We start from the raw sequence: 14,895 nt of genomic DNA on the forward strand, positions 1-14,895 counted from the left end.
AGAAAATTGTTATTAAAAAATATTTTTATCCAAAATGAATGAGAAATGAAATGGCACACTTAACTGAATGTTCTGAATAATGGAAACTTACTATACAAAATGTATTGATTTCTAAATGAGAAAAATACAGCAAAATGCATGTAACAACAAAAAATTCACTAAATATAACAACATATCACTCTTTCCTGGTTACAAGCATTATTTTTTCTGTTATATAGTTATTTGAGTGTCATAGCCTGCTTTCTCAAAAAGCAGAGCCTGAGACAGAGACTTGCATGCAGTAATTGAGAAAGAATAAAGGACAGAAAGAGTAAAATGGGGAGAGGAAGTTGACCATTACTAGCAGCAACCCTGGCTTCATCTCACTGTACATTATGAATTTTATTTCCCCTGTAACTAACGGGGGACACATTTTTCTATCAGCTCTCATCCTATTCTGGCTCCAACAGAATTACTGCCCCTATCTCCTATTGTCCATCTGGGGATGTCCAGTGGTTTCCTTCTAGCAGAAACTGAAAAGTCCTAGGTACTGGCTTGAGAAAGTCATTTGTTACTCCTGAGATGAGCAGATCCAAATCTGCGTGGAACTGGTAACCATACTGTGGCTAGGATAATTGGGCCAAGAGCATTCAAAGTGGCACACACAAAAAAGTGTTAAATGCATTAAGTACTTGATGATTTGTATTTAAGATGTGGTGAAAGATCACCATTTTTCATACATTTTAGTATTTTTGAGGACACAGACTTCTTTCTCAAATAACTTGTAACGGGGAACTTGAGAGTCTTTTTAGAAACAGAATAATAAATACTAAGATTTTATTACTCTCTACGCTAACCTATGAACATAGAAATTACATAGTCAAGACTGACTAAAATTATTATGCCTATAGAATGTGTTCTCCAAAACAAAATAGTTAATATTAATATTTTTTAAATGTGTTCATAAATCTAACTATGTCCATGTTCTTCTCCCTTGACATTTAGATATTGCAATGCCAGTAGCAGAAAATCTTCTCCATACATGTAAGTTCATTAATAAAGAGTTATTTTCTAGTAAAAAATTTCTTAGATGGGAAAAAAAAGAAGTTGCACTTGAGAGTTGATGAGGTATCCATAAAGGGGCAATGGGAAGCCTTCTTTCAAAAACTGTATGAAGGTGATTGTAGATGGTCTTACATTGACTGATACCATGGATTTAAAATGAGGAACACATTATCTCATGCCATAATGGCAGAGGGGATCTAAGCAGCGATAATTAAAATCTCAGAATCTAAATGTATCTACACATTAGTTTTGAGCCCCAGGACTGCCACTTACTAACTGGATGAATTTATACGGGTTACTTAACTTCTCAGACCTTCAGTTCCAAGGTATTGTGATGATAAATGGAAGTACAAGTAAGTACTTAAAAAGAGTACACGCTCCTAGTGAGCACTCAAAAGATGTCAGCTATAGGCATTTTTTTATTCTGCCAATGAAAACTTCAGGCCTAAGAGCTCACTGTGGAATTCTGATCCTAGAAGCCAAGTCTACTAGTGTGCTGAGAAGTCAGCTGCCTTTCATGCAAGCAGCTCCTTGCTGGCCAAGGCCTTCTGCTTCTACTCTTCTGCGAGACGCTTTAAGAAAAAAACACAGAAGAAAGTTCAGATAGCGAATCTTCTTTTAGTAACTAAGCTTAATTTTCATAACAATTACATATACATGTGTTAGTGCACCTTTACATTCTGTAAGAGAGCCTGAACTGTAATTCTTAGTTATAAAAACATCAAGTGCTTACAGATCTGCCACCAAGCTTCCTCTATGTTAAAATAAATAAATAAAGCACTTATAATTTTTAAAAAAAGAAAGAAAGAAATGTGATCCCCAAGGTTGCTAGAACCTGGAGCACTTTGTCAGGGAGAAGCACTTGTCTTACCCGAGGCTGACTGGAGCAGCTGGATTAGAGGAATCGCCCTCCAGAGCGAGGTGACACCAACCCCAGTGGCTATCCTTCAGTCACAGCGTGGTTATTCCTGAGCAACCTGGGTAATATTTAAACACAAATCTGTATTAGATTGCTTTCCTCTGTGATATATTTTGACGAAACAATCATTTAGCAACTAATAAGACATTTTAAGCTCAATTATTCCTATTCAAAACTTCAGTACTGATATGACCAAAATCCAAAATTAGGAATCTGTCAGGTTGGTAGAGAGAAGTAGTCAACATAAGAATAAAAGCAGTGATAAGAAAGAGATCAGCCAATTTGTGCATCCCCCCAACTAGAACATTAAACAATCGTCTATATCAATACCCGAATTTGACTTGGTTTATCTGAGATTTTAACTCTACTTTAAATGAAAGGGGAGAAGGGAGAAGCAAGAAAAATCAAACAGGGTTGAAAAGAGAATAGAGAGGCATGTGATATAAAGTGACATATTAAAGTGCAGTAATAGGATAAACAACAGTGTCCTACGACAGTGTCCATGTATAGCACAGGGAACTATATTCAATATCATGTGATCAACCATAATGGAAAAAGAATATATATATATATATATATATATATATATATATATATATAACTGAGTCACTGTGCTGTATAGCAAAAATTAACACAGCATTGCAAATCAACTATACTTTAATAAAAAAAAAAACTGAAGTGTAGTAAAAAGTGATGCAGTAGAAGTTAGAAGGGTAGAGAGGCTGTTAGAGCTTGGTAGATTATCTGATGTTTCTGAAATTATCACCCAGAGAGCCTCTATTGTATCCCTTAAATCCTTGAAATTTGCCATAAAACTTCTTTTGACAGAACAAAAGCTCTAAGGTGCCAGGTAAGATTTTGCAAAGATAATAACAAGGTAATACTGCAGAAGTGGCATCCAAAAGCTTAACAGAAGCAATTATCATGAATAAGTAAAATCTTGGAATGAAAATTGGTGCATGGATGTAAATTAGATTAAAATTCTGAGTAAGAGCAGAAACAGGGAAGTAGAGTCACCCAGGGGAGGTTCTCCTAGCCCAGAGAGCATCTTTGTTTTTACATTCCTCTGAAAGAAGTTGAGTAAAAGCTAACTTCCTTTAGGAGTTGTTCAAACAGAAGGGAGGATCCGGAGGAACCCCTATAGTTTTAGGTTCTGCATTATTTGCTTTATCCTCAGTAGTGTCCATGGTAAGGGAGTGGAAAGAAAGAGGGAAAGAAAAAGGAGTCATACTCAGTGAGTCAATGTGAGGGCTCTCTCATTCAAAAATAACAACCACAAAGGCCCTGCTTCAACTCAGTGACGCTTGTGAAGAGGATGTCTTAACAACCTGAAGTTTCCGTCTCATCAAAGAGAACAATCTAGAATCAAAAGCAACATATAAGCTTAAAGATTTCAAGAGGCTAGTGAAGGCCTTTTAAAAGTCTACATGTCCCTCCTCTGTGCTTCTAATCTTTTCCACACTCAGGAAAGTATATCTCAAGATACATCTTGTCACATATAATGCATAACACCTCTATGAAGCAGTTGACCATCTAACCTTTCCTATAGATTTAAATATTCCCACTCTTGATACACATACCTTTATCTAATTCAGAGTTTTTCAATCTTAACTACTAACATTTTGGGCTAGAAAATCTTTTGTTTCAAGGACAATTCCATGCATTACAGGATTTTTAGAAGCATTCCTGGCCTCTACCCACTAGATAGCAGTAGCCAAACACTGCCCTCCTTCCAGTTATAACAACCAAAAATGTTTCTAGATATTGCCAAATTACTTCTGGGGATGGGAGGTGGCATGTAAAACTGACAACAATTGAAACCACTACTTTAACCTATGACCACTGCATTGATTTTGGCAAGTTTTATTTACTCTCCAAATTCTTATGAACAAACCTCATACATAGAAGGGTTTTGTAGTCAAATATTTTTATCTTAACATGTCTCATGAGTTACACTATATAGACTTCATTTCTACAAACATTTGAGAATTTGTTTGAGCTTCTTTTATGTGATGAGTTCTCTCCATTAGGTTCTGGAGATATATATATATATATATATATATATATTGTTTTTAAAGATATGGTTCTTGCACTCTAGAAATATTTATTAATGAGGCTGAGAATCTCTAGCAAAAGGTACCATAAATTGTTAAGGGACAAGCTCAGTGCTTTAGGTAGAGTAAGACAAGATAAGAGATTCAGAGAGAGGGTCAGATGGGTAGGATAATAGTGAAGTTATACTATTACTGCAGATTTGCTTTAAAGACTTAAAAGTCTAGCAGTTTCTCTGGACCTAAATTGACGCTAAAGCACAGGCTTGATACTGAAAAGTATATAACTTTGGGGAAAGGGTTAGTTCTCTTCATGTATTATTCCTTTTATCCAAGTAAAACACATTTCTGGCTACTCTGTCTCTCATCAGTATCTCATTCACATTCACATTCATTCACATTTTCTTATGAATGCTTCCTAGCAATCATTGCTTTAAATAACTGTTCACAAATTTTAAAAGCACACATTTTCCCATGCAACTTTGTAATTTATTTTACAATTATTCCAAATTTAAACATTTAATTCCACCTACCTCTTTCAGGAGGTCATAGCAAGGACGTACACACACACAAAGGGGATAAGGATGGGAGAGAAAGATGTCCATCTATTTTGAATGAATTTTCAGGAAATCTCATGACATCAGTAAATTAGTATTAATGTCTCCAAGACTGTGTTTTTTCTTAATTAAAAGTTAATAGTGACTTATTTATAGAAAGGCAGATTGTTTAAGAATGCATGCATAAGTGGTATCAATATCGTTATGTGCTAATGACTCCATTTTGGAGCAGGTTGTGGACACCGCAAAATTACTAGCTCTGGCAACAAGATAGCCGGGGGCATGGATGCTGAGGAAGGAGAATGGCCCTGGCAAGCTAGCCTTCAACTGAAAAATGTCCACCGATGTGGAGCCACTCTGATTAGTAACAGCTGGCTTGTCACTGCTGCTCACTGTTTCATAAAGTAAGCTCTGGACCACATAAAGTTCTCAAATTCACTCAAGTACCTAAAAGTCTGATAGGTATCTTTCAAGAATACAGCCATATAACTATGCTTCCAACTGTCTAGTATTGTGAGGTATAGCTCAAAATTACTCAATGAATTATCAGTTTTTTAAAAAAAGATATATTCAGACTGAGCGATGTTGTCAACATTTTGGACCAAATAATTCTTTGTTGTGGGGGGCTATCCTGTGCATTGTAGAATGTTTAGGAGCATCCCTGTCCTCTAGACACCAAATGTCAGTAGCATCTCCTCAAGAATGACAACCAAAAACCTCTCCAGACATTAGCAAATGTCTCTTGGAAGACAAAATAGCTCTCCGTTGAGAGTCACTAAGGTGAATCTACTTAATTCAACTTCATGAGGAAACTATAAAGCCCAAATTGAATACAGATCTCCTGTTTCTTTCTCATCTATTACATTGGGTCTAATTTACTTAATTAGAAGTATTTTAGTCCCTCCTGCAACCTTCCATATGTATCTCTGTTTGAAATGATTATTTCTTTAAAGAATATATTATTACACCAAAAGAAGTTTGCTTTTTTATACCTAAAAGTTTTTTACCCTTTTGTTTGATGATTCGTTTCACCAATTTCTGTTGACTTTATATAACACTTACTGGTTTTATATACAATCAAAAATTCCTCTCAAACTTGAGAGTTTTAAAGTGTTCCAGCGGCACTACTTTTCAGTGCTTAATGTATTGAATACAACCCTTGATTAACAAGTAATAGTAAAAATCAGAAATATCTTTCTATTTATAGTTTTTAATGATTATAAAAGAGAATTTTGACTATATCCTTAATTTCCACAAGTTTACTCTGTCTCATATCCTTGTACACTATTTATTAAATCTTATTTATCTTGTGTTGTTATATTTATCTTTCTAAATCCTCCTGAGTCTTTTCTGTACAAAAAAAAAACAAAGTGTAGTTTCTATGAGTTACCTTTTAAAATAAAGCTTATTGACTTATTCAAAAATCTGTTCATGCTATCATTATTTTAACTTTTGTTCTTACATACAGCTTTGCTTTTGTATACTTATATGCACTATGGAATTCAAAATTTATCCATTTCTTTTTGCAAGTATAAGATATTAATTCCCACAATTCCAATATATAGGACTTCTAATAAATAAATCTATTTTCTTTAGGGCCAAGGATCCCAAACAATGGAATGTTAGTTTCGGGCTCCTTTTAAGTGATCCACAAATACAGCGAAGTGTCAAGGATATTATAATTCATGAAAACTACCACTACACCTCACACAACAATGACATCGCTGTCGTGCGTCTGTCTTCACCAGTACTATATACAAGCAATATCCGAACAGCATGTCTTCCAGAAACTTCTTATGCATTCCCACCCAATTCTGATGTGGTGGTCACTGGATGGGGAACATTAAAGTCGGATGGTGAGTTCCTACACTTCTATCATTATATGGTTTGAGTTTTAGGAGTTTAAAAAAATACTCAGAATCACAGCTAAACCTGAGAAGTACTCTCTATAGGTCGTTTTATTTTATTTTATTTTTTTGTTTTTTTTGTATAGGTCGTTTTAAAGGAGATGAAAACGAACCTCAATGACATTCATATAGAAACTACAATTTCGTAGCATTTTTTTATGTAACTTCACTTCCCTTAACAATGGCAGTTTTTACAGAAATGTAATATTTGAATGAATTGCTTATTACTTGAGTAAGCAATTCATTCACCTCCATTTCATTTATTCATTTACTCATTCCATAAACGTTTATTTTGATCACAACCGTGATTCCAAGTACTGTCCTAGGTCGTTTAGATATATTAGTAACTAAAATAGGCAAATATTTCCTGCCCTTACAAAGCTCACATTCTTGGCAAAGGAAGACAGACAATAATATGGGATATAATAAATAAGATTACACAGCATATTTTCTGTAGGTAAGTACCATAGAAGAAGTAAACACGACAGAAGATTGGACATTTTTGATGGGGTGAAATGAATGGCCTTCTCTGACAAAGCAATACTTGAGCAAAGACCGTTTAAGCATGTGCATTTATACGAGCCTAATAATGTAAGCATGTTGTGTTCGTGTTCACAAATGTATTTAAAAGCAGAAAAAATAAACCCCAAATTCCAAGATGGGATTATAGTAACAAACAGAAGAAAATCTAAAAATGATTATAAAATGTATATTTCTGGAGTATGAGTTTTTCATTTTGTTTTCTAAAGTATTTGTGTCATAAATATAAACTTCCAAAACAATTCAAAAGTAAAAAAATTCCATCAACATGGATGGACACACTTAGTATTTCTAAATACGGTCATTTTTAACAGTAGCTGGCTGTGTTCATAACATTATTTCCTTGTCAATAAGAAAGCACACCAATACAAGTTTAAATAAAACATATGTTTTACATTGATTTTGAAATTATACACAGTGTTAGATACTAATAACCTAGCCAGGGAGATTAATATTGACTTTAGAAAAAGTTATATAATTTTTTCCCTAGGAACAAGTCCTAATATACTTCAAAAGGGATTAGTGAAGATTATAGATAACAAGACCTGCAACAGGAAAGTGGTATATGATGGTGCAATCACACCTGGGATGTTGTGCGCTGGGTTTCTGGAAGGAAGTGTCGATGCCTGCCAGGTAAATCTGCTTATTCTATTTTCAAATGGATATTTTTGTATGGTTTTTAATTTCCAATTAATCTGTTCAATGGTCTCAAAGGACTGATAATCTTTAAAGACTGAAGTATGTATTAGAGCCAAAGTAGCTGATTAAAAGTATATTTCTTATATATAACGATAGGTCTCATTAAAGTATTAAAGGGCTAAATCACCCTTACTGAAAGGAGATGAGAATCAACTTCAAACAAGCAATGAAGAGATGCAACTGAATATTGGTAACTTTAGTTCAACTGGTCCTCTTTCACTGGGAAACACAACCGGGTCTGACAACAGGACTAAGGATTGTGGAGTTTTTTGATTTAGGGTGGCTCCAACACCTTAAATATTTGATTTATTTAACATTTATATAGCATCTTCATGAGCTAGCCACTGTTTTAAGCTCTTTAAAAATAATTTTGTTGGGTTATGACAATCTTGTGATGTATGCTTATACTATGATAAACCCTATTTCTCAAATGAAGAGACTGAGACAAGGAGATCAAGTAATGCCTAAACTAACACAGGTATTAAATGACAAAGCTGAGATTAAGTTCAGGAAATTAGACTCCACAGCCTCTAATTTGAACGCTGCACCAAGTTTCCCTTCCATATGCTTAATATACTTCACATATTTCTGATGCTGTTTATAAGCAATAGTTCTAGAACTGACAAAAATACTATTGTAGTTATCTAGGCAGGCAAAATCAGTGATAAATCCAGAAGGATCCTTATCCTATTCATTCAATTCACTCATTATTCTTGCATTCTAGGAGCTAGACGATATGCAAACAAGAACGTGTAATACATAATTATCATTTCTTATTACTTATTCCCATCTTCCCAACTGTCCCATTAAACTTACTCTTCAAAGTCATTACAAACTTAAATTCTGTTTCACTCAACTTTCTCCCAGTCCATCACCCTCAACCCCATGACTCTCTTCTAAATTTGTGCAGCCTAGAATCCATGTTTTGTTATTTCAGCCACTCCATTGACAGCACCATCAATGATTTCATCATCTTTTGATTTCCCCACACCCATCTTAATCTCCAAACACAAAGCAATCTATTTGCCTTACTTGCTTTTATATATGATCCACTGTTTATAAAGTTCTCAAGGCAAGAATACTGAAGTGGTTTGCATTCTTGTAGTGGTTTGCCTGCAAGACCTTATAGAACTAACACCCAAAAAAGATGTCCTTTCCATTATGGGGGACTGGAATGCAAAAGTAGGAAGTCAAGAAACACCTGGAGTAACAGGCAAATTTGGCCTTGGAGTACAGTATGAAGCAGGGCAAAGGCTAATAGAGTTTTGCTAAGAGAATGCACTGGTCATAGCAAACACCCTCTTCCAACAACACAAGAGAAGACTCTACACATGGACATCGCCAGATGGTCAATACCGAAATTAGATTGATTATATTTTTGCAGCCAAAGATGGAGAAGCTCTATACCGTCAGCAAAAACAAGACCAGGAGCTAACTGTGGCTCAGATCATGAACGCCTTATTGCCAAATTCACACTTAAATTGAAGAAAAGAGGGAAAACCACTAGTCCATTCAGGTATGACCTAAATCAAATCGCTTACAATTATACAGTAGAAGTGACAAATAGATTCAAGCGATTAGATCTGATAGACAGAGTGCCTGAAGAACTATGGATGAAGGTTCGTGACACTGTACAGGAAACAGGGATCAAGACCATCCCCCAAAAAAGAAATGCAAAAAAGGCAAAATGGTTGTCTGAGGAGGCCTTACAAATAGCTGTGAAAAGAAGAGAAGTGAAAGGCAAAGGAGAAAAGGAAAGATATATCCATTTGAATGCAGAGTTCCAAAAAAGAGCAAGAAGAGATAAGAAAGCCTTCCTCAAATATCAATGCAAAGAAATAGAGGAAAACAATAGAGTGGGAAAGACTACAGATCTCTTCAAGATAATTAGAGATACCAAGGGAATATTTCGTGCAAAGTTAGACACAAAAAAGGACAGAAATGGTATGGACCTAACATAAGCAGAAGATATTAAGAAGAGGTAGCAAGGATACACAGAAGAACTATACAAAAAAAGATCTTCATGACCCAGATAATCACCATGGTGTGATCACTCACCTAGAGCCAGACACCTGGAATGCGACGCCAAGTGGCTCTTAGTAGGCATCACTACGAACAAAGCTAGTAGAGGTGATGGAATTCCAGTTGAGCTATTTCAAATCCTCAAAGATGATGTTGTGAAAGTGCTGCACTCAATATGCCAGCAAATATGGAAAACTCAGCAGTGGCCACAGGACTGGAAAAGGTCAGTTTTCATTCCAATCCCTAAGAAAGGCAATGCCAAAGAATGTTCAAACTACCACACAATTGCACTCATCCCACATGCTAGCAAAGTAATGCTCAAAATTCTCCAAGCCAAGCTTCAGCAATATGTGAACTGTAAACTTCCAGGTGTTCAAGCTGGATTTAGAAAAGGCAGAGGAACCAGAGATCAAATTGCCAACATCCGTTGGATCAACAAAAAAGCAAGAGAGTTCCAGAAAAACATCTACTTCTGCTTTATTTACTATGCCAAAGTCTTTGACTGTGTGGATCACAACAAACTGGAAAATTCTTCAAGGGATGGGAATACCAGACCACCTGATCTGCATCTTGAGAAATTTGTATGCAGATCAGGAAGCAGCAGTTAGAACTGGACATGGAACAACAGACTGGTTCCAAATTGGGAAAGGAGTACGTCAAGGCTGTATGTTGTGACCCTGTTCATTTAATTTATATGCAGAATACATCATGAGAAACATAAACACTGGGCTGGATGAAGCACAAGCAAGATTGCTGGGAGAAATATCAAAACCTCATACATGCAGATAACACCACCCTTAATGCAGAAAGTGAAGAAGAACTAAAGAGCCTCTTGATGAAAGTGAAAGAGGAGAGTGAAAAAGTTGGCTTAAAACTCAACATTCAGAAAACTAAGATCATGGCATCTGGTCCCATCACTTCATGGCAAATAAATGGGGAAACAGTGGAAACAGTGTCACACTTTCTTTTTTTGGGCTCCAAAATCACTGCAGATGGTGACTGCAGCCATGAAATTAAAAGACGCTTGCTCCTTGGAAGAAAAGTTATGATCAACCTAGACAGCATATTAAAAAGCAGAGACATTATTTTGCTAACAAATGTCCGTCTAGTCAAAGCTATGGTTTTTTCAGTAGTCATGTATGGATGTGGGAGTTGGAGTATAAAGAAAGCTGAATGCCATTGGAGAGATGGTGCTCATGATAAAGAGGCAGGTTGAGGAGGGTAAAAGTTCCATTTGGGGTTTGCAAAATATGAGGTGCCTATGGAATATCCAGTTACATATGTCCAATATATCATTGTAAATAAAAATCTTGAGCTCAGGAAAGAGTTCTGGCTACAGAGACATACCTAAAGGTCATTGTCATTTGGACAGTAGTTATGAGCATGGATACAATAACTCAGTGTATAAAATAAGAAGCAGCTAAGTAACAGAACCCAGGTGTACATGTTTTTAAAGAGCTAAGAGTAAGAGATAAGAATGATCAGAAAAACTGAAAAGCATAAGAAATTGATCTCACCAGAGTCCAGGGATAGGAAAAAAAGGGGATGGTTAATAGTAACATATAACATCAAGTCAGGTCAACTGTTGGAAAGTGTTTGTCAAATTCAACAATTGTTTACTGGTAAAGTTTGGAAAACTACATTGGTAGAAAAACCGTTTTGAATTTTTCTACCAATTGAGTAAATGATTGAGTAAGTTGAGTAAAAGAGTATTAGTTTAATACAGTCTCATTTATTTTTTCTTTTGTTGCTCTTGCCCGAGAAAACATCCAAAAAGCTATTGCTAAAACCAATGTAAAAGTGGTTACTGCTTACATTTCCTTCTAGGAGTTTTATGATTTCGGGTCTTATATTTAAATCTTTAATCCATTTCGAGTGTATTTTTGTATGTGGTATAAGAAAATGGTTGTTTCATTCTTCTGCATGTAACTGCCCAGTTTTCCTGAAAGTGAAAGTTAAAGTCACTCAGTCATGTCCGACTCTTTGCAAATTCTCCAGGCCAGAATAGTGGAGTGAGTAGCCTTTCCCTTCTCTAGGGGATCTTCTCAACTCAGGGATCAAACTCAGAATCCACATTGCAGGAGGATTTTTTACCAGTTGAGCCACAAGGGAAGCCCAAGCACCATTTATTAAAGAGGGTGCCTTTCCCCCATTGCATACGAGTCTTGCCACATGAAAAGATGCTCAACATCATTAATTATCAGAGATGTGAAAATCAAAACTACAATGAGATATCACCTCACACCTGTTAAAATGGCAATTAAAAGTGTTGGTGATTGTAAAGAAAAGGGAATCCTTGGACACTGTTGATGGGAATGTGAATTGGTGCAGCTGTTATGGATAACAGTTGGAAGTTCCTCAAAAAAATAAAAATATAGCTACTTTATTATATGGAAGCTTCCTAAGTGTCCATTGATAGGTGAATGTATAAAGAAGATGTGGTGTATATATACATACGCACACACACACACAATGGAATATGATTCAGCCATACACGAGAATGAAATCTTGCCATTTGCAGCAACATGGATGGACCTGAAGGGTACTAAGTGCTAAGTGCTAAGGTACTAGGTGCTAAGTGAAACAAGCAAGACAGAGTAACAGTTACTATATGATTTCACCTATATGTGAAATCTGAAAAATGAAATGAAACAGACTTATAGGAACAGAAAAGAATCTAGTGGCTACCAGAGGGGAAGGAGTGGGGGAACAGATGAAATATATGAAGAGGGGACTTCCCTGGTGGTCCAGTGGCTAAGACTCTGAGCTCCCAATGCAGGGGGCCTGGGTTCGCATCCTGGTCAGGGACTTAGATCCCACCTGCCACAACTAAAGATCCCGCATGCTGTAACTAAGCCTCAGCACAGCCAAATAAATAAATTAAAAAAAAAAAAAAAAAAGAAATAGATGAAGAGAATTAAGGGGTACAAAATTCGAACTGTAAAATAAATAATGAAGTAGAACATAGAAATATGTCAATAATACTGTAACAACTTTGCATGGTGACAATGGTACCTGTACTTATCATGGTGATCAATTCATAATATATTCAATATAAAAGATCAAATCACTATGTTATACACCTGAAAATAACATAATATTGTATGTTAATTATAACTCAATTTAAAAAAAAAGAAGTGAAGAAAAGAATGAGAAACTGGAAATTTCAGTATAGACTACTACATTGAGTTTGGGCTTCCCAGTGGCTCAGATGGTAAAGAATCTGCCTGCAATGCAGGAGACCCGAGTTCAATCCTGGATCAGGAAGATCCCCTGGAGAAGGAAATGGCAAACCACTCCAGTATTTTTGCCTGGGAAATCTCACGGAGAGAGGAGCCTAGTAGACTACAGTCCATGAGGTTGCAAAGAGTCGGACATGACTGACTGACTAACACTATTACTACGTTAAGTCCCTTTTATGAAAGGAAGATAATTAGGACAATAGAAGAGCTTTTAAAATCCAGAAATATTGTGATTTTTTCAGGTAGACAAACCAAAACAAGCAGACAAAAAAGTATATATGCCTACAGAGAAAAGGCAGTGAAGGAAATGAAGACATATTGGAAAAAAATACACAAAACAATTACTGATAGAACAAAGTTCTTGATTCAAAGAACAGATGAGGGGATTAACCGGGAAAGAACCAAATACATCCATTTGCTTGAAAAGGAGAGTAAACATAGATGTGGGCTGATGTAGATGAGCTGGGAAATCAAAAGGGACAAGGACAAGAAACAGAGAGATTGCTACCTGTTGCTCTCTACTTATTCCATCAATTTGAAACTAAGTAAGATACTAGGTTCTGAGTGAGAAAATCAAATTTTAAAAATTCTGAAATGAACCTTGTATGTTGCTGGTGGGAACGTAAAATGGTGAGCCTATATGGAAAGCAGCATGGTAATAATTTTTCAAAAACAAATAAAAATAGATTAACCATACATTCCAGCATTTCAATTTCCCAGTATTCACCCAAAAGAATTAAAAGCAGCAACACAGATATTTGTACATCCATATTCATAGCAGCATTATTCACAAGAGCCAAGACTGAAGCAAAACAACTTCCCATTGATGGAAAAATTGATAAACAAAATGTGACATATGCATAAAATTACATATTATTCAGCCTTAAAAAGACAAAAATTCTGAGACACTCTACAACATGGATGAAACTTAAGACATTATGCTAAGAAAAATAAGCCAGTCACAGAAGTACAAATACTATACAACTCATATGCCTCATTCATATGAGGCACTTGAAATAGTTAGATTCATAGAGACAGAAAGTAGAATGGTGATTGCCAGGATCTGGAGAAAGGGGACAATGAGGAGTAATCATTAAATGCTGGATGTAGAGTTTCAGTTGTCCAAGATGGAAAAAGTTCTGGAGATGGGTGGTGATGATGATCACACATTATGAATGTACTTAATGCCATTGAATTGCATACTTAAAATGGTTAAAATGGTAATTTTATGTGTATTTTACACAACTGAAAAATTAATAATATTTTTTAATTATGAAATGAGAAGAGGTTTTACTGGCTCTTCTTAACAATGAGAATGAAATATGTCTAGGGACCCCTAACTACAGGAGAGGTGGTGTTGGTTTAAGGATATAAATTTGTAACAAGATTTTCTTTCACAGTGTATGGTTGGCCCAGATTGTAGTGGGGAGGAGGGTAAGAAGCTAAGAATCTTGTTGGCAGAGTAGTGGTATGGATAAATCATGCACTATAGTCACATAAAGAAAGATAGAAAGTAGGAGGTAAGTTAATACACTAGGAGAAAAGGGAGGAGTCAAAAATTAGCTTTCTCAAGAGGTTGAAGAGCAGATGTAGACTGAAAAGGAATGGAGTGAAAAAACTGCAAGTATAATGCTGGTAATAGCATTTCAAAGGTGGAGCCGATCCAGGTGTTTCCCCAAGATTGGAAGAGCAATAGCCCAGTGCTGGTAGTAGTAAATATAAACTACTTCTTTTTCAACATCTGTGTGAAAATGAGAGAGTTAGGGGAGATAATCAGAGAATTCCTTGGCATACTGATGATGATATAAGCAACAATATCTTAACTATCTCTTTTGGGTAATAATTGAGTTGAAATTTTTCAAATGCATTTATTATTATATTGTTGTATCCAAAGACATATATTGATGTATTTGA

At 35.7% G+C, this 14,895-nt stretch overlaps 1 protein-coding gene and 1 long non-coding RNA gene across 3 annotated transcripts in view; one reads left to right on the forward strand and one right to left on the reverse strand.

Moving 5' to 3' along the window:
* Positions 1 to 14,895, reverse strand: part of LOC145544777 (uncharacterized) — a 207,062-nt gene that overhangs the window by 157,294 nt on the left and 34,873 nt on the right. Inside the window, exon 2 of the long non-coding RNA XR_014081643.1 lies at positions 1,916 to 2,021. This is a non-coding gene — a long non-coding RNA (uncharacterized LOC145544777). The remainder of the gene's footprint in view (positions 1 to 1,915; positions 2,022 to 14,895) is intronic.
* LOC145544738 (transmembrane protease serine 11C-like) overlaps positions 1 to 14,895 on the forward strand; it is a 69,637-nt gene that overhangs the window by 54,385 nt on the left and 357 nt on the right. For both annotated transcript variants that reach the window (XM_081587861.1, XM_081587853.1), the window contains exons 6-9: positions 985 to 1,023; positions 4,804 to 4,975; positions 6,168 to 6,427; positions 7,509 to 7,651. In XM_081587861.1, the coding sequence (XP_081443987.1) occupies positions 985 to 1,023; positions 4,804 to 4,975; positions 6,168 to 6,427; positions 7,509 to 7,651 (614 nt within the window). The remainder of the gene's footprint in view (positions 1 to 984; positions 1,024 to 4,803; positions 4,976 to 6,167; positions 6,428 to 7,508; positions 7,652 to 14,895) is intronic.

Source organism: Giraffa tippelskirchi, chromosome 1, assembly GCF_054371585.1.
Source record: "Giraffa tippelskirchi isolate mGirTip1 chromosome 1, T2T-mGirTip1v1.2.pri, whole genome shotgun sequence".
Lineage (NCBI taxonomy): Eukaryota > Metazoa > Chordata > Mammalia > Artiodactyla > Giraffidae > Giraffa > Giraffa tippelskirchi.